At 37.5% G+C, this 15,833-nt stretch overlaps 1 protein-coding gene across 1 annotated transcript; it reads left to right on the top strand.

Moving 5' to 3' along the window:
* The first annotated feature begins 818 nt into the window (after positions 1-818).
* wdr45 (WD repeat domain 45) lies at positions 819-11,553 on the top strand. The gene is made up of 11 exons (XM_062434962.1): positions 819-933; positions 1,405-1,507; positions 1,785-1,859; positions 2,292-2,396; positions 4,453-4,558; positions 5,041-5,135; positions 5,996-6,075; positions 6,709-6,917; positions 9,533-9,634; positions 10,198-10,343; positions 11,165-11,553. The coding sequence occupies exons 2-11, from the start codon at positions 1,459-1,461 to the stop codon at positions 11,272-11,274; spliced, it is 1,077 nt and encodes a 358-aa protein (XP_062290946.1). The 5' UTR covers positions 819-933; positions 1,405-1,458; the 3' UTR covers positions 11,275-11,553.
* Positions 11,554-15,833: the final 4,280 nt, after the last annotated feature.

Here is a 15,833-nt window from a genome sequence, read left to right as displayed (position 1 = left end):
AAAAACTATAATGTGCTTCTCTTCTTGTTACTTGCATTTTTGTGCAGAATTTCACGTTAATCTTCTGAAAGTGTCTCTGTGCTGAAAACCTGAGTTTAATGAGTCTGTCCACTTGCTGCTGCAATAATGTAAATTTCCCCACTGTGGGACTAATAAAGGAATAACTTAGCGGTATATTAATTCATTTAAATTATTTATTTATTGCTTTTTTTTTTAAAATTACTTTATTATTTACTAGCTGTGGTTTAAATAGAGAGCTCAATTCTAGGAGGAAAGGTGCAATTTTAGGTGATGTTTTAGATCATTTCTGTTTATAAATTTAAAAAATGGCATAAAGAATGATACAATTAATCACAGATAGATAGATAGATAGATAGATAGATAGATAGATAGATAGATAGATAGATAGATAGATAGATAGATAGATAGATAGATAGATAGATAGATTAATAAAAGATAGAAACTATTCTGCATTAAAACTTCTAAATCACCAACAATAATAATAATAATAATAATAGTAATAATGCCACTCAATAACAATATTATTGTTGTGTTGTAAATAATAAAAAATAATGTCACAATTATTATTATTTATTTATTTTTATTATATATTTCTACTGTTGTTTTGATTGTTTTTTGTATCTTATCTTAATAATAATAATAATAATCATCATCATCATAATAATCATAATAATATATCGTTTATGTTTTAATTCAAATCGTATCTTATTTTGAATTGTGGTTTAGGACACACAAAAAAAATAAAAAAAATAAAAAGCTTTTATTTTGTTAAACCGGAAAGCGGAACAGAACCGGAAGCACGTGCCGCTGACGTCGTCGGGTGAAAAACAACAACAAGTCGCGGTGTCGCAACATCTGTCTGTGTTTCTGCGTGTTAAAGCGTCCGCAGCGTCTCCAGGCTGCGTGTTGAAGGTCAGACTTCACTTCTTTATTAATGTCGCGCTTAAAAAAAGACTCGTTTATGTTTTATCTGATGCTAATGTGTGTTAGCCACCTGAAGCTAACAGTAAGTCCTGTTTGTCTCTGTTCTCCTCACCCTCCTCCTCTTCCTCCTCCTACTCCTCATTCTTCTCCTTCTCCTCCTCTTCCTCTTCCTCCTCCCACTCCTCCTGCTCCCTTTTCTTCTCCTACTCCTCCTCCTCTTCCTCCTGCTCCTCCTCTTCCTGCTTCTACTTTTCCTCCTGCTCTTCCTCCTCCTGATCCTCTTCCTTCTCCTCCTCCTGCTCCTCCCCCTCCTCCTCCTACTGCTGCTCCTCCTCTTTCTCCTGCTCCTCCTCATCGTCCTGCTTCTCCTCTGTCATCTTCCTCCTCCTGCTGCTCCTCCCCCTCCTCCTCCTCATCCACCTCCTCCTGTTCCTCCTCATCCTCCTGCTACTCCTCCAGGTCCTCCACCTGTAGTTAACCGGTAGCAGCTGCGTGTCGGCAGTGAGAGCAGTCATGGCTCAGCAGAGAGGAGTCAACAGCCTGCAGTTCAACCAGGATCAGAGTGAGTCTGATTTATGAGACTTAACGTTGTTTATCTGCTTTAATCTGATGACATGAAGCATTAAAAACAATGATATGTATAATGTTAATGTTTTAAACCAACAGTCAGGAGTCTAAAATAACATAGCATGTGTTTATCATGCTGTAATGATTCCTCCTGTTCATACTGACCATTAGAAGATCCCTTCATAATGCACTTATAATGGAAGTGAAATGAAGTGTTCTATGTTTCAACGTGACAGTCTATGCTAAACTAACTAAACTCTTCGTCTCTTCAGGTTGTTTCTGCTGTGCGATGGAGAGCGGAGTCAGAATCTACAACGTGGAGCCGCTGATGGAGAAAGGTCATCTGGGTGAGCCCACACACACACACACACACACACACACACACACACACACACACACACACACACACACAGAGACACACTCTCACACAGAGACACACACACACACATACACACACACACACACACACACACACACACACACACACACACACACACACACACACACACACACACTCTCTCACACACACACACCCACCCACCCACCCACAAAAAGAGAGCTGAACACTAACTCTGTGTGTGTGTGTGTGTGTGTGTGTGTGTGTGTCTTTCTCTCTCTCTGTGTCTATGTGTCTCTGTGTGTGTGTATGTGTGTGTGTGTGTGTCTTTCTCTCTCTCTGTGTCTCTGTGTGTGTCTCTCTGTGTGTGTGTGTGGTGTGTGTGTGTCTGTGTCTGTGTCTGTGTCTGTGTTTGTGTTTGTGTGTGTGTGTGTGTGTGTAGATCATGAGCAGGTTGGCAGTGTAGCTCTGTGTTCGATGCTGCATCGCTCCAACTTGCTCGCTGTCGTTGGAGGAGGAGTCAACCCCAAATTCTCTGAAATCTCTGGTGAGTTTTAAATAAAGTCAGGGCAAAAAAAAAGTGTATTTATATTTTCTGTAAATATCTATATCAGGATTATTTTTTACTCTCTAATATCGGCGTCAGCATCAGCTCTACTCTTTATGTGAATGAGTCAAATTAGACAAAAGTATAACATAATATTTAGCTTTTTTCAGCTTTAATATGATTAAAAAAGTACATATTGTTAATTTTAATGCTTCAGCACATTTGTTACAAACATTAAAGGATCCAGACAGTGCTAAATATTAATAATACTAAAATTAGGATCAGAAAAGCTGTTTCTAATTATGTTGTTTTTAAAGAGAAACCATCTGTCTCATCTCACAACACAGCAGAACAGACAGATTTCTTTTCTTCTTTTTCTTCTTTGAGCTTTTATTGTAATATTTCCACTTTTATCTTTTCACTGTTTTAGTTTTAGTTTTTTTGAATTGAAGTGATCAAGGACACAAATAAACTTTAAACATATTTATTTCTTCTATACAGTAACTTACACAGTTTTGCATAAATTGTTCGACCACTTAACTTCCACACATTCACATTCAGATGTTATTAAAGGTTTTATTTATTTATATATACTATCCTCATCCACCCAATTATATACACACACCTGTATGAGTCAATGAGATGTTTATTTGTGTCCATGTGGTTTAGTTTAAATTTAAAGGGTTAAAATGTGAAAATCAACGTATGAATAACTTGCACACATTCTTTTTTTGTGGACCCATGATCAAATTTCTTCTTTTAATCCATTTTGAGAGAATATATTAGAGGATTATGGCAAAAATGTCTAAGTGGTGTAACCATAAAAACTTTCAACTTGCTTAAAAACAGTAAATTCTCAATAAAACACCATATCAACTAGTTTGGCATGATCTTACATTATAACTTTTTATATTAAATAAAGGTAATGGAATACAATTGTTCTAAATATTACATTTCATCTGGGGAATCATGGAGATCAGGAAACATTTACATGTTTTAAATGAAGTCATTATTAGTATAAGTCCACTTAAATACACTGTGTAGGTGATAAAATATGTAATACTTATTCTTTTGTGGTTACACCATTTGACATTTTCAGGAGCATTCAGTCTTACTTTTGGTAAAAAATGGTGCAAATGTCATTTCAAATGATATAAAACCAACAAAGAACAATAAATAATAGGTAAGTAAACAAGCAACAGGAACATTAGGACATAATATTTGTCTTCAGTATCTCTACCGTATAAACATTAGTCTCAAATGATAAAAGAAAGACAATAACAATGAAAGTGGTAAAATCTGTCAATAGTCTTTTCTTTTTGACATTATTAAGCCTCTTAATATCCCATCAGCACCAGGAATACACCTTCTTCTTATTATAAAAACATTTATTTATTGAATATTTTGTTAATTTTACAAACAAAGTACAACACAGAAAAAGGAGGCACATATGAGTCTTTCTTTTCCTTCCTTCCTTCCTTCCTTCCTTCCTTCCTTCCTTCCTTCCTTCCTTCCTTCCTTCCTTCCTTCCTTCCTTCCTTCCTTCCTTCCTTCCTTCCTTCCATCTGTCCTTCCTTCCTTCTTTCCATCTGCCCTCCCTTCCTTCCTTCCATCTGTCCTTCTATCCTTCCTCTCTTTCCTTCTTTCCTTCCTTCCTTCCTTCCATCTTACCTTCCATCTTTCTTTCCTTCCTTCCTTCCTTCCTTCCATCTTTCATTCCTTCCTTCCTTCCATCTGTCCTTCCTTCCTTCCTTCCCTCCATCTTTCTTTCCTTCCTTCCACACACACAAAGAAAAGCATCAAATCTTCACATTAATGAAGTTAAAGAATGATAATATATATAAGTGTGATGTTGATATTTCACAGTTGAACTTAAAGAAGAAACATTACGGCTGAATTCCTGATATTGTGTAAAGAGAAAGAAAAGCTGACTCAGTCTAATCAGCTCTGAGCCATCTGGAGCCTTTTTACTGCTGATGCTTCATTTACATCTTTTTTTTTTTTTAATCTCAAACAAACAGCTTAGTTTTATATTTTATTTATTGTTTTATTTCAGTGCTGATCTGGGACGACGCTCGAGAGTCACGTGACCCCAAAGACAAGCTGGTGCTGGAGTTCACCTTCACCAAACCAGTGCTGGCTGTCCGCATGAGACACGACAAGTGAGTCAGTCTGAAATAATACACATCCTTCCTTCCTTCCTTCTTTCCTTCCTTCCTTCCTTCCTTTCTTCCTTCCTTCCTTCCTTCCTTCCTTCCCTCCTTCCTTCTTCCTTTCTTCTTTCCTTCCTTCCTTCCTGCCTTCCTTCCTTCCTTTCTTCCTTTCATCTTTCCTTCCTTCCTTCCTGCCTTCCTTCTTGTCTTCTCTTCCTTTCATCTTTCCTTCCTTCTGTCCTTCCTTTCTTCTGTCCTTCCTTCCTTCGTTCCTTCCTTCCTTCCTTCTGTCCTTCCTTATTTTCCTTCTTTCCTTCCTTCCTTCCTTCCTTCTTAACTTTTGTTCTTCCTTCCATCTTTCTTTCCTTCTTTCCTGCCTTCCATCTTTCCTTCCTTCCTTCTGTCCTTCCTTCCTTCTGAAATAATAAACATCACTGAAGTTTAATACGTATAATTATTGTTGGTTTTATTTGTCTTCTTTTTTTTTGCAGGATCATCATCGTGTTAAAAAACAGGATCTACGTTTACAGTTTCCCAGAAAATCCCGTCAAACTGTTTGAGTTTGACACCAGAGATAATCCCAAAGGTCAGAGATGCTTCTCTCCTCTGTGTTTCATAGATAGATCGATAGATATAGGGAGGGAGGGAATGTAAGGAAGTCCTTATATGGGTAAATAAGTATGCAGGCATGTATGTATGAAACTGTACATGTGTATAGATATAAATATGTGGATGTATATATATATATTCTTTTTTCCCCCACCCCATTCTTTCTTTATTTGTATATATTCTCTACTATTTTATTCTTATATATGTATTTATATATACAGTACAAGTCAAACATTTGGACACACTTTCCCATTCACATCAATGAGAAAGTGTTTGTATAGTATAATAATATTTTAACTATATATTTTATATGAAGATATAAATACATGTTAGAATGTTTAAGGGGAGGGGAGAAAAAAAAGAAGATTATTGATGTTAAGTTGGTTTAAAAGTGTATTGATAATGCCAAGACTGTTTTATTATCATTTCTTTGGATCTACAGCAAACACTGGCAAGGACATGACTGTATGCAATGCTCAACCATAAATACCAAAGAAAGAAGTATGAAGAATAGAAACAATTTTAGTATTTAAATATAAATGAAATAAAGAATCAAATCATCACAAATTACAATATTTATCTAAAAGTAAATTGCACAAATCCTGTATCACACAAATACACAAGTGGAACAACACACTTATGAATTGTGTTTTAATTTGGTAGTGTGACTGATTTTACTTATAGACGAAGACGCGCACATATCGCCCATACCTGAATCTGCAGCTGGATACTATTTTGGGAGTTTTAATATCGCGAGATCTCTTCACACCTCATTTTTTCACTCCATCTTTTTAAACCTTTTTTTTTTTTTTGTTAAATTAAATCTGTTTGTTGCAGGTTTGTGTGATTTGTGTCCCAGTCTGGAGAAACAGCTGTTGGTGTTTCCAGGTCATAAATGTGGAAGCTTGCAGCTCGTTGTAAGTCACAAATCCTTCTTTTCCTTCTTTCTTTCTTTCTTTCTTTCTTTCTTTCTTTCTTTCTTTCTTTCCTTCCTTCTTGCTTTTCTTCCTTCCTTCCATCTTTCCTTCCTTCCTTCCTTCCTTCTTTCTTTCCTTCCTTCCTTCTTGCTTTCCTTCCTTCCTTTCCATCTTTCCTTCCTCTCTTCTTTTCCTTCCTTCCTTCCTTTCATCTTTCCTTCCTCTCTTCTTTTCCTTCCTTCATTCCTTCCTTCCTTCCTTCATTTCTTCCATCTTTCCTTCCTCTCTTCTTTTCCTTCCTTCCTCCCCTCCATCTTTTCTTCCTTCCTCCCTTCCTCTCTTCTTTTCCTCCCTTCCATCTTTTCTTCCTTCCTCCCTTCTTCTTTTCTTTTCCTTCCTTGCTTCTTGTCTTATCTTCGCTGATTCCATCTGTCCTTCCTTCCTCCCTTCCTGTCTTATTTTCCTTCCTTCCTTCCTCTCTTCTTTTCCTTCCTTCCTTCCTCTCTTCTTTCCTTCCCTCCATCTTTTTATTGATCCCTCATCAGATCATATTGTTCTGTTTGTGGCCCTTGAATAAAGATGAGTTTGACCCTCCCCCTCCTAATGAGTCTCATGTTGTTGTTGTTTTTTCAGGACTTGTCGAACACTAAACCAGGAACATCGTCGGCTCCGTTCACCATCAACGCTCATCAGAGTGAAATCGCCTGCGTGGCTCTGAATCAGCCGGGAAGTGTCGCGGCTTCAGCTTCACGTAAAGGAACTTTGATCCGTCTGTTCGACACGACGACCAGAGACAAACTGGTGGAGCTGAGGAGAGGAACGGACCCTGCTACACTATACTGGTACTGGGAGTGTGTGTGTGTGTGTGTGTGTGTGTGTGTGTGTGTGTGTGTGTGTGTGTGTGTGTGTGTGTGTGTGTGTGTGTGTGTGTGTGTGTGTGTGTGTGTGTGTGTGTGTGTGTGTGTGTGTGTGTGTGTGTGAGTGAGAGAGAGAGAGAGTGTGTGTGAGAGAGAGTGAGTGAGTGTGTGTGTGTGTGTGTGTGTGTGTGTGTGTGTGTGTGTGTGTGTGTGTGTGTGTGTGTGTGTGTGTGTGTGTGTGTGTGTGTGTGTGTGTGTGTGTGTGTTGCTCTGTGTGTATATATCTGTGTGTGTGTTCAGACAGTAAATAAAGGTCTGTTGTCTTTAACTGTAAAAACTTTATTAGAACATTAACAGATTGTGGATCTTTAATGAGTGAAAAGGAGGAAATGATACTAAAGTTTAAACGTTTAACTGAACTATATTTGATTTAGACACAAATAATGAACCAAGCAGAAGAGTTTTTACATCTTAAAACATATCTGAGGGGATCTTTAATATTTAAAATCTCTGCTTTTTCAGCATCTTTCAACCAAAAACTGAACTTTTCTAAAACGATCTCCAGAGTGGATCAATCTTCATCTCGTCACACGATCATTAATTCATCATTTCATCAGTTTGAGCAGCTTGAGAACAACGGCTGGTTAACATTTAGTGATTTAAATCACTGTTTCATCACACATAAAAACACATTAATGAAAACTAAAGTGTGAATTTAACTGAATCACAGCAAAGTTTAAATGATAACAGAGGAGCAGACTCAGTAAAACAGTCTAATCTGAGCTTTAATAAATATATTGATGTCAATATAATATCAAACATCTGCTGTCATTAATCTGGATTTATGGTGATTTCTGTTAAATGAAGTTTTCCTGATTATATTTTATAGTTTTCCAGCTTTAAAAAAGGACAAAGAAGAAGAGATTCAGCAGTATTAATGTTCAGCTGTTTCTCTGTGAGCTGCAACTATTAATCAATTAGTCGATTTGACAGAAAAGACTTAATTAATCAGCGACTCTTATTAAAGTCTAATAATCATTTTAATCATTTTCAAGCAAAAATGTCAAATATTTTCTGGCTCCAGTTTCTTAAATGTGATGATTTTCTTATTTTTTGGGATTGTTAGTCAGATGAGACAAAGAGCCTTAAATAATTAATCAATTAAATAATCAATCAAACTGATAATAAGACAGAAGAAGTGACGACATAAAGAAAAGGAATAAAAATGATTAAAAGGAACACATTTAAAAAGTTTAGACCAAAGCACACAAGAGAAAAAATAAGGAGGATAAAAATGTTTTAAAATAAAATTAAAGTAAAATAAATGAGAGAAAATAAACAATAAATAAATAAAAAATAAGAGGAAAAAAACTAGGTTAAAATAGATTATAAAGACAAAAGTAAAATGAAATAAAATGACTTTAGGAGAGTTTAATGTATTCAGCAAAACTTCACTTATAATCTGTATGGAGGGAAAAAGTGAGTCTCCTGTTTTCATATATTCATTTATATATAATATATGTTACAAAGGTTGGGAAGGTAAGTTTGGAAATATAATAATTATATTATTAGATTATTTCCATCTTTCCTTCCTCTCTTCTTTTCCTCCCTTCTTCCTTCCTTCCTTCCTTCCTCCCTTCCTTTCTGTCTTCTTTTCCTTCATCTCTTCTTTTCATTCCTTCCTTCCTTCCGTCTTTCTTTCCTCTCTTCTTTTCCTTCCTTCCTTCTGTCCTTCCTTCCTCCCTTCCTTCTGTCCTTCCTCCCTTCCATCTTTCTTTCCTCTCTTCTTTTCCTTCCTTCCTTCCTCCCTTCCTTCCTGTCCTCTTTTCCTTCCTTCCTTCCTTCCTTCCTTCCTTCCTTCCTTCTGTCCTTCCTCCCTTCCATCTTTCTTTCCTCTCTTCTTTTCCTTCCTCCCTTCCTTCCTGTCTTCATTTCCTTCCTTCCTTCTTTCCTTCCTTCCTTCCTCCCTTCCATCTTTCCTTCCTCTCTTCTTTTCCTTCCTTCTTCCTTCCTTCCTTCCTTCTGTCCTTTCTCCCTTCCATCTTTCTTTCCTCTCTTCTTTTCCTTCCTTCCTCCCTTCCTTCCTGTCTCCTTTTCCTGCCTTCCTTCCTCCCTTCCATCTTTCCTTCCTCTCTTCTTTTCCTTCTTTCTTCCTACTTCCTTCCTTCCTATTCATATATATATAATATATGTTATCAGGGTTGTGAAGGTTAGTTTAGAAATGTAATAGATTACAGATTACTAATAACTCTATTTAAAATGTAATAATGTAACTATTTCACTTACTTAATCAAAATAATGTAACTTATTGCATTTGATGACTTTTCTAATTGTTTATCTTATTAAGTAAATTTCATGTCCACAAAACCAGAACATTAAAAACATCATTTAAATTATATTTAACTGATATGAAGTATTATTTCTAGTCTTTAAATTGTATTTTTTTTAAATTGTTAACTTATGCCTTTATTTATTTATTTATTCTTTCTAATGGAACCATCATGTTTTCTTCATATCTACATGTTTTATTTTATTTTATTTTAACTTATTTTATGTGTTTTAAAGCTTAATCTGTGAGTCTTTATTTTCTTCTTCTCCAGTATCAACTTCAGCCATGACTCGTCCTTCCTTTGCGCCTCCAGTGATAAAGGAACAGTTCACATCTTTGCTCTGAAAGACACAAAACTGAACCGTCGCTCAGCGTAAGAACAAACTCCACACATCAGCTGCTGCTGCTGACTCCTTTCTCTCTTTTTACCTTCCTGTCATCCTCCCGTCTGTTTTGACTGTTCTTTCTTTCCTTCCTTACTTCCTTCCTCCCTTACTCACTCCGTCCTTTCCTTCCTTCTTCCGCCTTTCCTTCCTCCTTTCCTTCCTTCCTTCCCTCCTTTCCTTCCTTCCTTCCTCCCTCATTTCCTTCCTTCTTCCTCCCTTCCTTCCTTCATCCCTCCTTTCCCTCCTTCCTTCCTCCCTCCTTTCCTTCCTTCCTCACACTTTCCTTCCTCACACCTTCCTTTCCTCCCTTCCTTCCTTCCTTTCCTCTCTCCTTTCCTTCCTTCTTCCTTCCTCCCTCCTTTCCTTCCTTCCTTCCTTCCTCCCTTCCTTCTTTCCCTCCTTCCTTCCTCCCTCCTTTCCTTCCTTCCTCCCTTCCTCCCTGCCTTCCTTCCTTGACTCAAGGACAACAGGAGGGTTAAAGTCCTGCTCAGGTTTTAATGAGTCTCTCCTTCTTCTTCTTCTTCTTCCTCTTCCTCTTCCTCTCTCTCAGGTTGGCTCGGGTGGGGAAGGTCGGCCCTGTGATTGGTCAGTACGTAGACAGTCAGTGGTCGTTGGCCAGCTTCACCGTGCCGGCTGAGTGCGCCTGTATCTGCGCCTTCGGGAAGAACACGTCCAAAAACGTCAACTCCGTCATCGGTGAGGAAACGTTCAACAACACAAATAATGTTTAATGTGTTTGATTTTAATTTCTACTGAAGTCGTTTTTACACTTAAAGTCAAACAGGAGAGAAATTACCTGATGGATTTTATAGCAGAGACATTTTAAACAATCAAATATGAAACAAAATCAGTCATTAAACGACTCGATTAAAAAAATAATCGTTTGTTGCAACCATATTATTTTTCAAAATTTTCTTCCGGGGGTATGCTCTAACCTAGCAACACTAGGGGGGTCCGGGGGTATGCTCCCCCGGACCCCCCTAGTGATGCTAGGTTACCGACACACAGTACCGCTGCTACAACGGCAACGCCACCTCCCCCTGGTCAGAGCCCCTGCCCGTCAAAAGGTCTCCGTACGACCCTGCACCACACATTGCTACCTGGTCTGTGGGAAACACTGGACTTCATTTAAAACATGTAAATGTTTCCTGATCTCCATGATTCCCCAGATGAAATGTAATATTTAGAACAATTGTATTCCATTACCTTTATTTAATATAAAAAAGTTATAATGTAAGATCATGCCAAACTAGTTGATATGGTGTTTTATTGAGAATTTACTGTTTTTAAGCAAGTTGAATTATTTGGTACAAAGTTTTTATGGTTACACCACTTAGACATTTTTGCCATAATCTTCTAATATATTCTCTCAAAATGGATTAAAAGCAGAAATTTGATGCTGGGTCCACAAAAAAAGAATGTGTGCAAGTTATTCATACGTTTATTTTCAATTTTTCAAAACTAAACCACATGGACACTAAAATGATAAATATTAATCAATCATTTGTGTCCTGCAGCGATCTGTGTTGACGGGACTTTCCATAAATACGTTTTCACCCCCGATGGGAACTGTAACCGAGAAGCCTTCGACGTGTATCTGGACATTTGTGACGACGACGACTTCTGAGACAGAAACCGGTTTAACGAACATCATCAAAGTCACATGACGACGATGATGATGATGATGATGATGATGATGATGAAGAATGAAAATTACTGGAGTTAATGTTCATGGATGTTAACCTCAGTCTTGTTTTATAAAAGTTTTTTTTCTTTGTAATCAGTTGTATCTTCAGTATGTAGCAGTGTGAATATAAAGTTTTCTATTTAGCCTGAAACGAGTCAAACGAAGTGATTTGTTGTATTTATGAAGAAACATCTAAATTAGATTAAAATTAATTTTTAATTTCTCAGTCTTCTTTTGAAATGTGTGCAGCAACACTTAAAAACTAACTCTGAGTCTCAGATCACTGCTGTGTTGTATGCTTGTGCAGTATTATTGTGTTTTTAGTTTAACCCTCCTGTTGTCCTCGAGTCAAGGAAGAAGGAAGGAAAGGAGGGAGGGAGGGAGGGAGGGAGGGAGGGAGGAAGGAAGGAAGAAGGAAGGAAGGAAAGGAGGAAGAAGGGAGGAAGGAAAGGAGGACTTAGGAAGGAAAGGAGGGAGAGAGGAAGGAAGGAAGGAAATGAGGGAAGGAAGGGAGGGAGGAAAATAAGGAAGGAAGAAAGAAGGCAGGAGGGAGAGAGAAAGGAAAAGAGGAAGGGAGGAAGGAAAGAAGGAAGGTAGGGGAGGAAAGAAAGAAAGAAGGAGGGAGGGAGGAAAGAAGGAAGGGAGGAAAGGAAAGAAAGAAAGAGAAGGAGGGAGGAAGGACTGACAGACGGAAGGAAGGAATTCCTTCCTTCCGTCTGTCTGTCAAAACAGTCAAACAGACAGGGTCAATTTGACCCGGGAGGATGAGACAAAGGTTAAAAAAGGCACAAAAAAATTGAACCATATGGATTTAATGAGCAAATTAATTCACCTTGTTCTCTATATAAATTAAATCATCTCATTTTTTTTTATGATTGTTCACTGATGTTTTGATATTTTCTGTAAAATTGTTCTGTTTTTTATAAGCTGAGCTCTGATAGGACAATCACTGCTTTGAGGGCGGGATCAAGCAAACAGGAAATGACCATTATTAGAGTTTAATAATGTGAACACACACACACACATTACACACATACAGTTAGGACATAATGAATAAAAACAGCAGCATCTATGATAAACAGACACCTGGGAGCGAGTGATGCATCACAGACACTCATCATATTACCAGCTGGAGAATAATCTGTTATTTTATTCACACAAATGTTCCATGAAGATCAATGAAAAAAAATCTCTACAAGTAAAAGTACTGCAGTATTATGAGCGATGTAGTATGCAGTATTACAGTAAAAGTACTGCAGTATTATGAGCGATGTAGTATGCAGTATTACAGTAAAAGTACTGCAGTATTATGAGCGATGTAGTATGCAGTATTACAGTAAAAGTACTGCAGTATTATGAGTGATGTAGTATTACAGTAAAAGTACTGCAGTATTATGAGTGATGTAGTATTACAGTAAAAGTACTGCAGTATTATGAGCGATGTAGTATGCAGTATTACAGTAAAAGTACTGCAGTATTATGAGCGATGTAGTATGCAGTATTACAGTAAAAGTACTGCAGTATTATGAGCGATGTAGTATGCAGTATTACAGTAAAAGTACTGCAGTATTATGAGTGATGTAGTATTACAGTAAAAGTACTGCAGTATTATGAGCGATGTAGTATGCAGTATTACAGTAAAAGTACTACAGTATTATGAGTGATGTAGTATGCAGTATTACAGTAAAAGTACTGCAGTATTATGAGTGATGTAGTATTACAGTAAAAGTACTGCAGTATTATGAGCGATGTAGTATGCAGTATTACAGTAAAAGTACTACAGTATTATGAGTGATGTAGTATGCAGTATTACAGTAACAGTACTGCAGTATTATGAGCGATGTAGTATGCAGTATTACAGTAAAAGTACTGCAGTATTACAGTAAAAGTACTGCAGTATTATGAGTGATGTAGTATGCAGTATTACAGTAAAAGTACTGCAGTATTATGAGCGATGTAGTATGCAGTATTACAGTAACAGTACTGCAGTATTATGAGCGATGTAGTATGCAGTATTACAGTAAAAGTACTGCAGTATTATGAGCGATGTAGTATGCAGTATTACAGTAAAAGTACTGCAGTATTATGAGCGATGTAGTATGCAGTATTACAGTAAAATTACTGCAGTATTATGAGCGATGTAGTATGCAGTATTACAGTAAAAGTACTGCAGTATTATGAGTGATGTAGTATGCAGTATTACAGTAAAAGTAGTGGTTTGGTTCCTCTGACTGATATATTATTATATATGACATCATTAGATTATTAATAGTGAAGCATCAGTGTTAGAGCAGCATGTTACTGTTGTAGCTGCTGGAGGTGGAGCTAGTTTACACTACTTTATATACAGTTAGCTAGTTTAGTCCAGTGGTTCCCAACCTAGGGGTGGGGCCCCTCCAAAGGGTCAGCAGATAAATGTGAGGGGTGGTGAGATGATTAATGGGAGAGGAAAGAAGGAAAAACTAAGTTCTGATACACAAATGTGTTTTCAGTTTTTGGACTTTTTCTCTAATATTTGATTTTTGCTGAAATATTGGATCATTTGAACATTTATTGAAATGAAAGCATGTGAGAAGTTTAGAGGGAAAAATCACTATTTGGTGGAGCTGTTAACAACTCATAGACATCTGAAATGTGAGCAGACTACACACTGCTTTTTGGTTTCCTCTTTAACAATGTGTTGTATTTTAAAAGTTTGTTATATTATCCATTGTGTCAAATCTTCATCTGAAAAGTAACTAAAACTGTCAAATAAATGTAGTGGAGTAGAAAGTACAATATTTCCCTCTGAGATGTAGAAAGTAGCATCGCATGGAGATACTATGACGGTTCCTCCGGCTGTTATCATTTATTTATAAGACAGTTAGAATCAAACTAGAAACTGTTTCTCATCACAGTGTATTATAGAGCAGTAGATTGCGTCCGAAATGGGAATAAAGTGCAAGTTTCATTAGCATAAAAAATATTTAAAAACTTGAGAAAGTTCAGTAAGAGCACCTTAAATCTGAAGTAAACTCTCAGAGCAGCTGCCTCGCCTGCAGTGAGCTGAGCGACCATCTGCTCAGATTAACACAGGAAGAACTGAAGCAGCTGCTAACATTCAAACATGACCACGAAAGACCCTGTAAACAAAGAAAAGGTATGTTTACTGTCAGTGTTAGCTCCATAAAGACCCTGTAAACAAAGAAAAGGTATGTTTACTGTCAGTGTTAGCTCCATAAAGACTCTGTAAAAACACTAAGAAGACCTCAGGTGAGTAAATATTCAACAACACAGCAGCAAAAGGAAGAGTAGAGCTGAAGAGAGAGAAGGCAACTTTCTGATGAAATGCAGGTAACATTAGCCGACCGTGTTATCAGCTGGCTGGACAGTCTGGATCAATTTAGACTTGAGTACAGGTACTGACCAATCACTGATTGTACTGTTGCACCCAATGTGACTCTTGTTGTGTATTGAGATTCACAGCCAGCTAAACTTTCCCTTGCATCATATCCTCCAAGGAACAGGCAGGTGTTGTAGTAGGTTAGGATTTATTACAAGAAAGTGTGAAACTGAAATGGACATATAAAAATACAGAAAAGCATTCATTAATACACAATACAGAATAGCCTGACATATACAAGTTAGCTTATCATGGCTCATTCATTAATACACAATACAGAATAGCCTGACATATACAAGTTAGCTTATCATGGCTCATTCATTAATACACAATACAGAATAGCTTGTCATATATACAAGTTAGCTTATAATGACTCATTCATTAATACACAATTCAGAATAGCTTGTCATATATACAAGTTAGCTTATCGGTCAATTCCACAGTCGCTTGAAGCCTGAAATCTACCGTTACAGTACATAAATATAACGGTCGCTTGAAGGGTGCCAAAACCGCAAAACAAAAACACAAACTTAAAGTGCTATCGCATACCAGCCACTGCCAGTCGTAGACTACTTTGGTTGAACGCGATTAGACGGAAGGCTTGAACTGAAAATATAATCAACAACGCTCGTGTTTGCAGCGCGCACTTCATATCAGGTAAGATTAACATGTAATGCATCATCAGTTTCAGCCTGGATAACGTTATGGGTTAGACTAAATTGTGACTGAAATTACGTTAAGTTAATCATTATTTGGGGCTGCAGTAGTAGTGGTGACAGTAATAATATGTCAAGGAGTAGCAACTTGTATAACTTGAGTAGCAGTAAGTTATGGCGCTTTTCCACTACACAGTTCCAGCACGACTCGCCTCGGTTTGTTTTTGCATTTCCACTAGGGAAAGTACCTGGTACCTGGTCCTTTTTTAGTACCTGCTCTGGTGAGGTTACAAGCGAGCCAAGCCGGTACTAAAATGTGACGTCGACACACTGCTGGCCGCTGATTGGTAGTTGTCTGTCTGTACACCAGTGTACAGACAGACATTGTTTATGTGTTTTGTGTCGCGTATAACGAAGTCACGGCAGTTTCGCGGAGCCGTGCTATGATGACCCCGCCCACG

The sequence above is a fragment of the Scomber scombrus genome, chromosome 15 (genome assembly GCF_963691925.1).
Source record: "Scomber scombrus chromosome 15, fScoSco1.1, whole genome shotgun sequence".
NCBI classification, from domain to species: domain Eukaryota; kingdom Metazoa; phylum Chordata; class Actinopteri; order Scombriformes; family Scombridae; genus Scomber; species Scomber scombrus.
The sequence above is the reverse complement of the archived record's forward strand: the minus strand, read 5'-3'. Positions and strand labels throughout refer to the sequence as shown.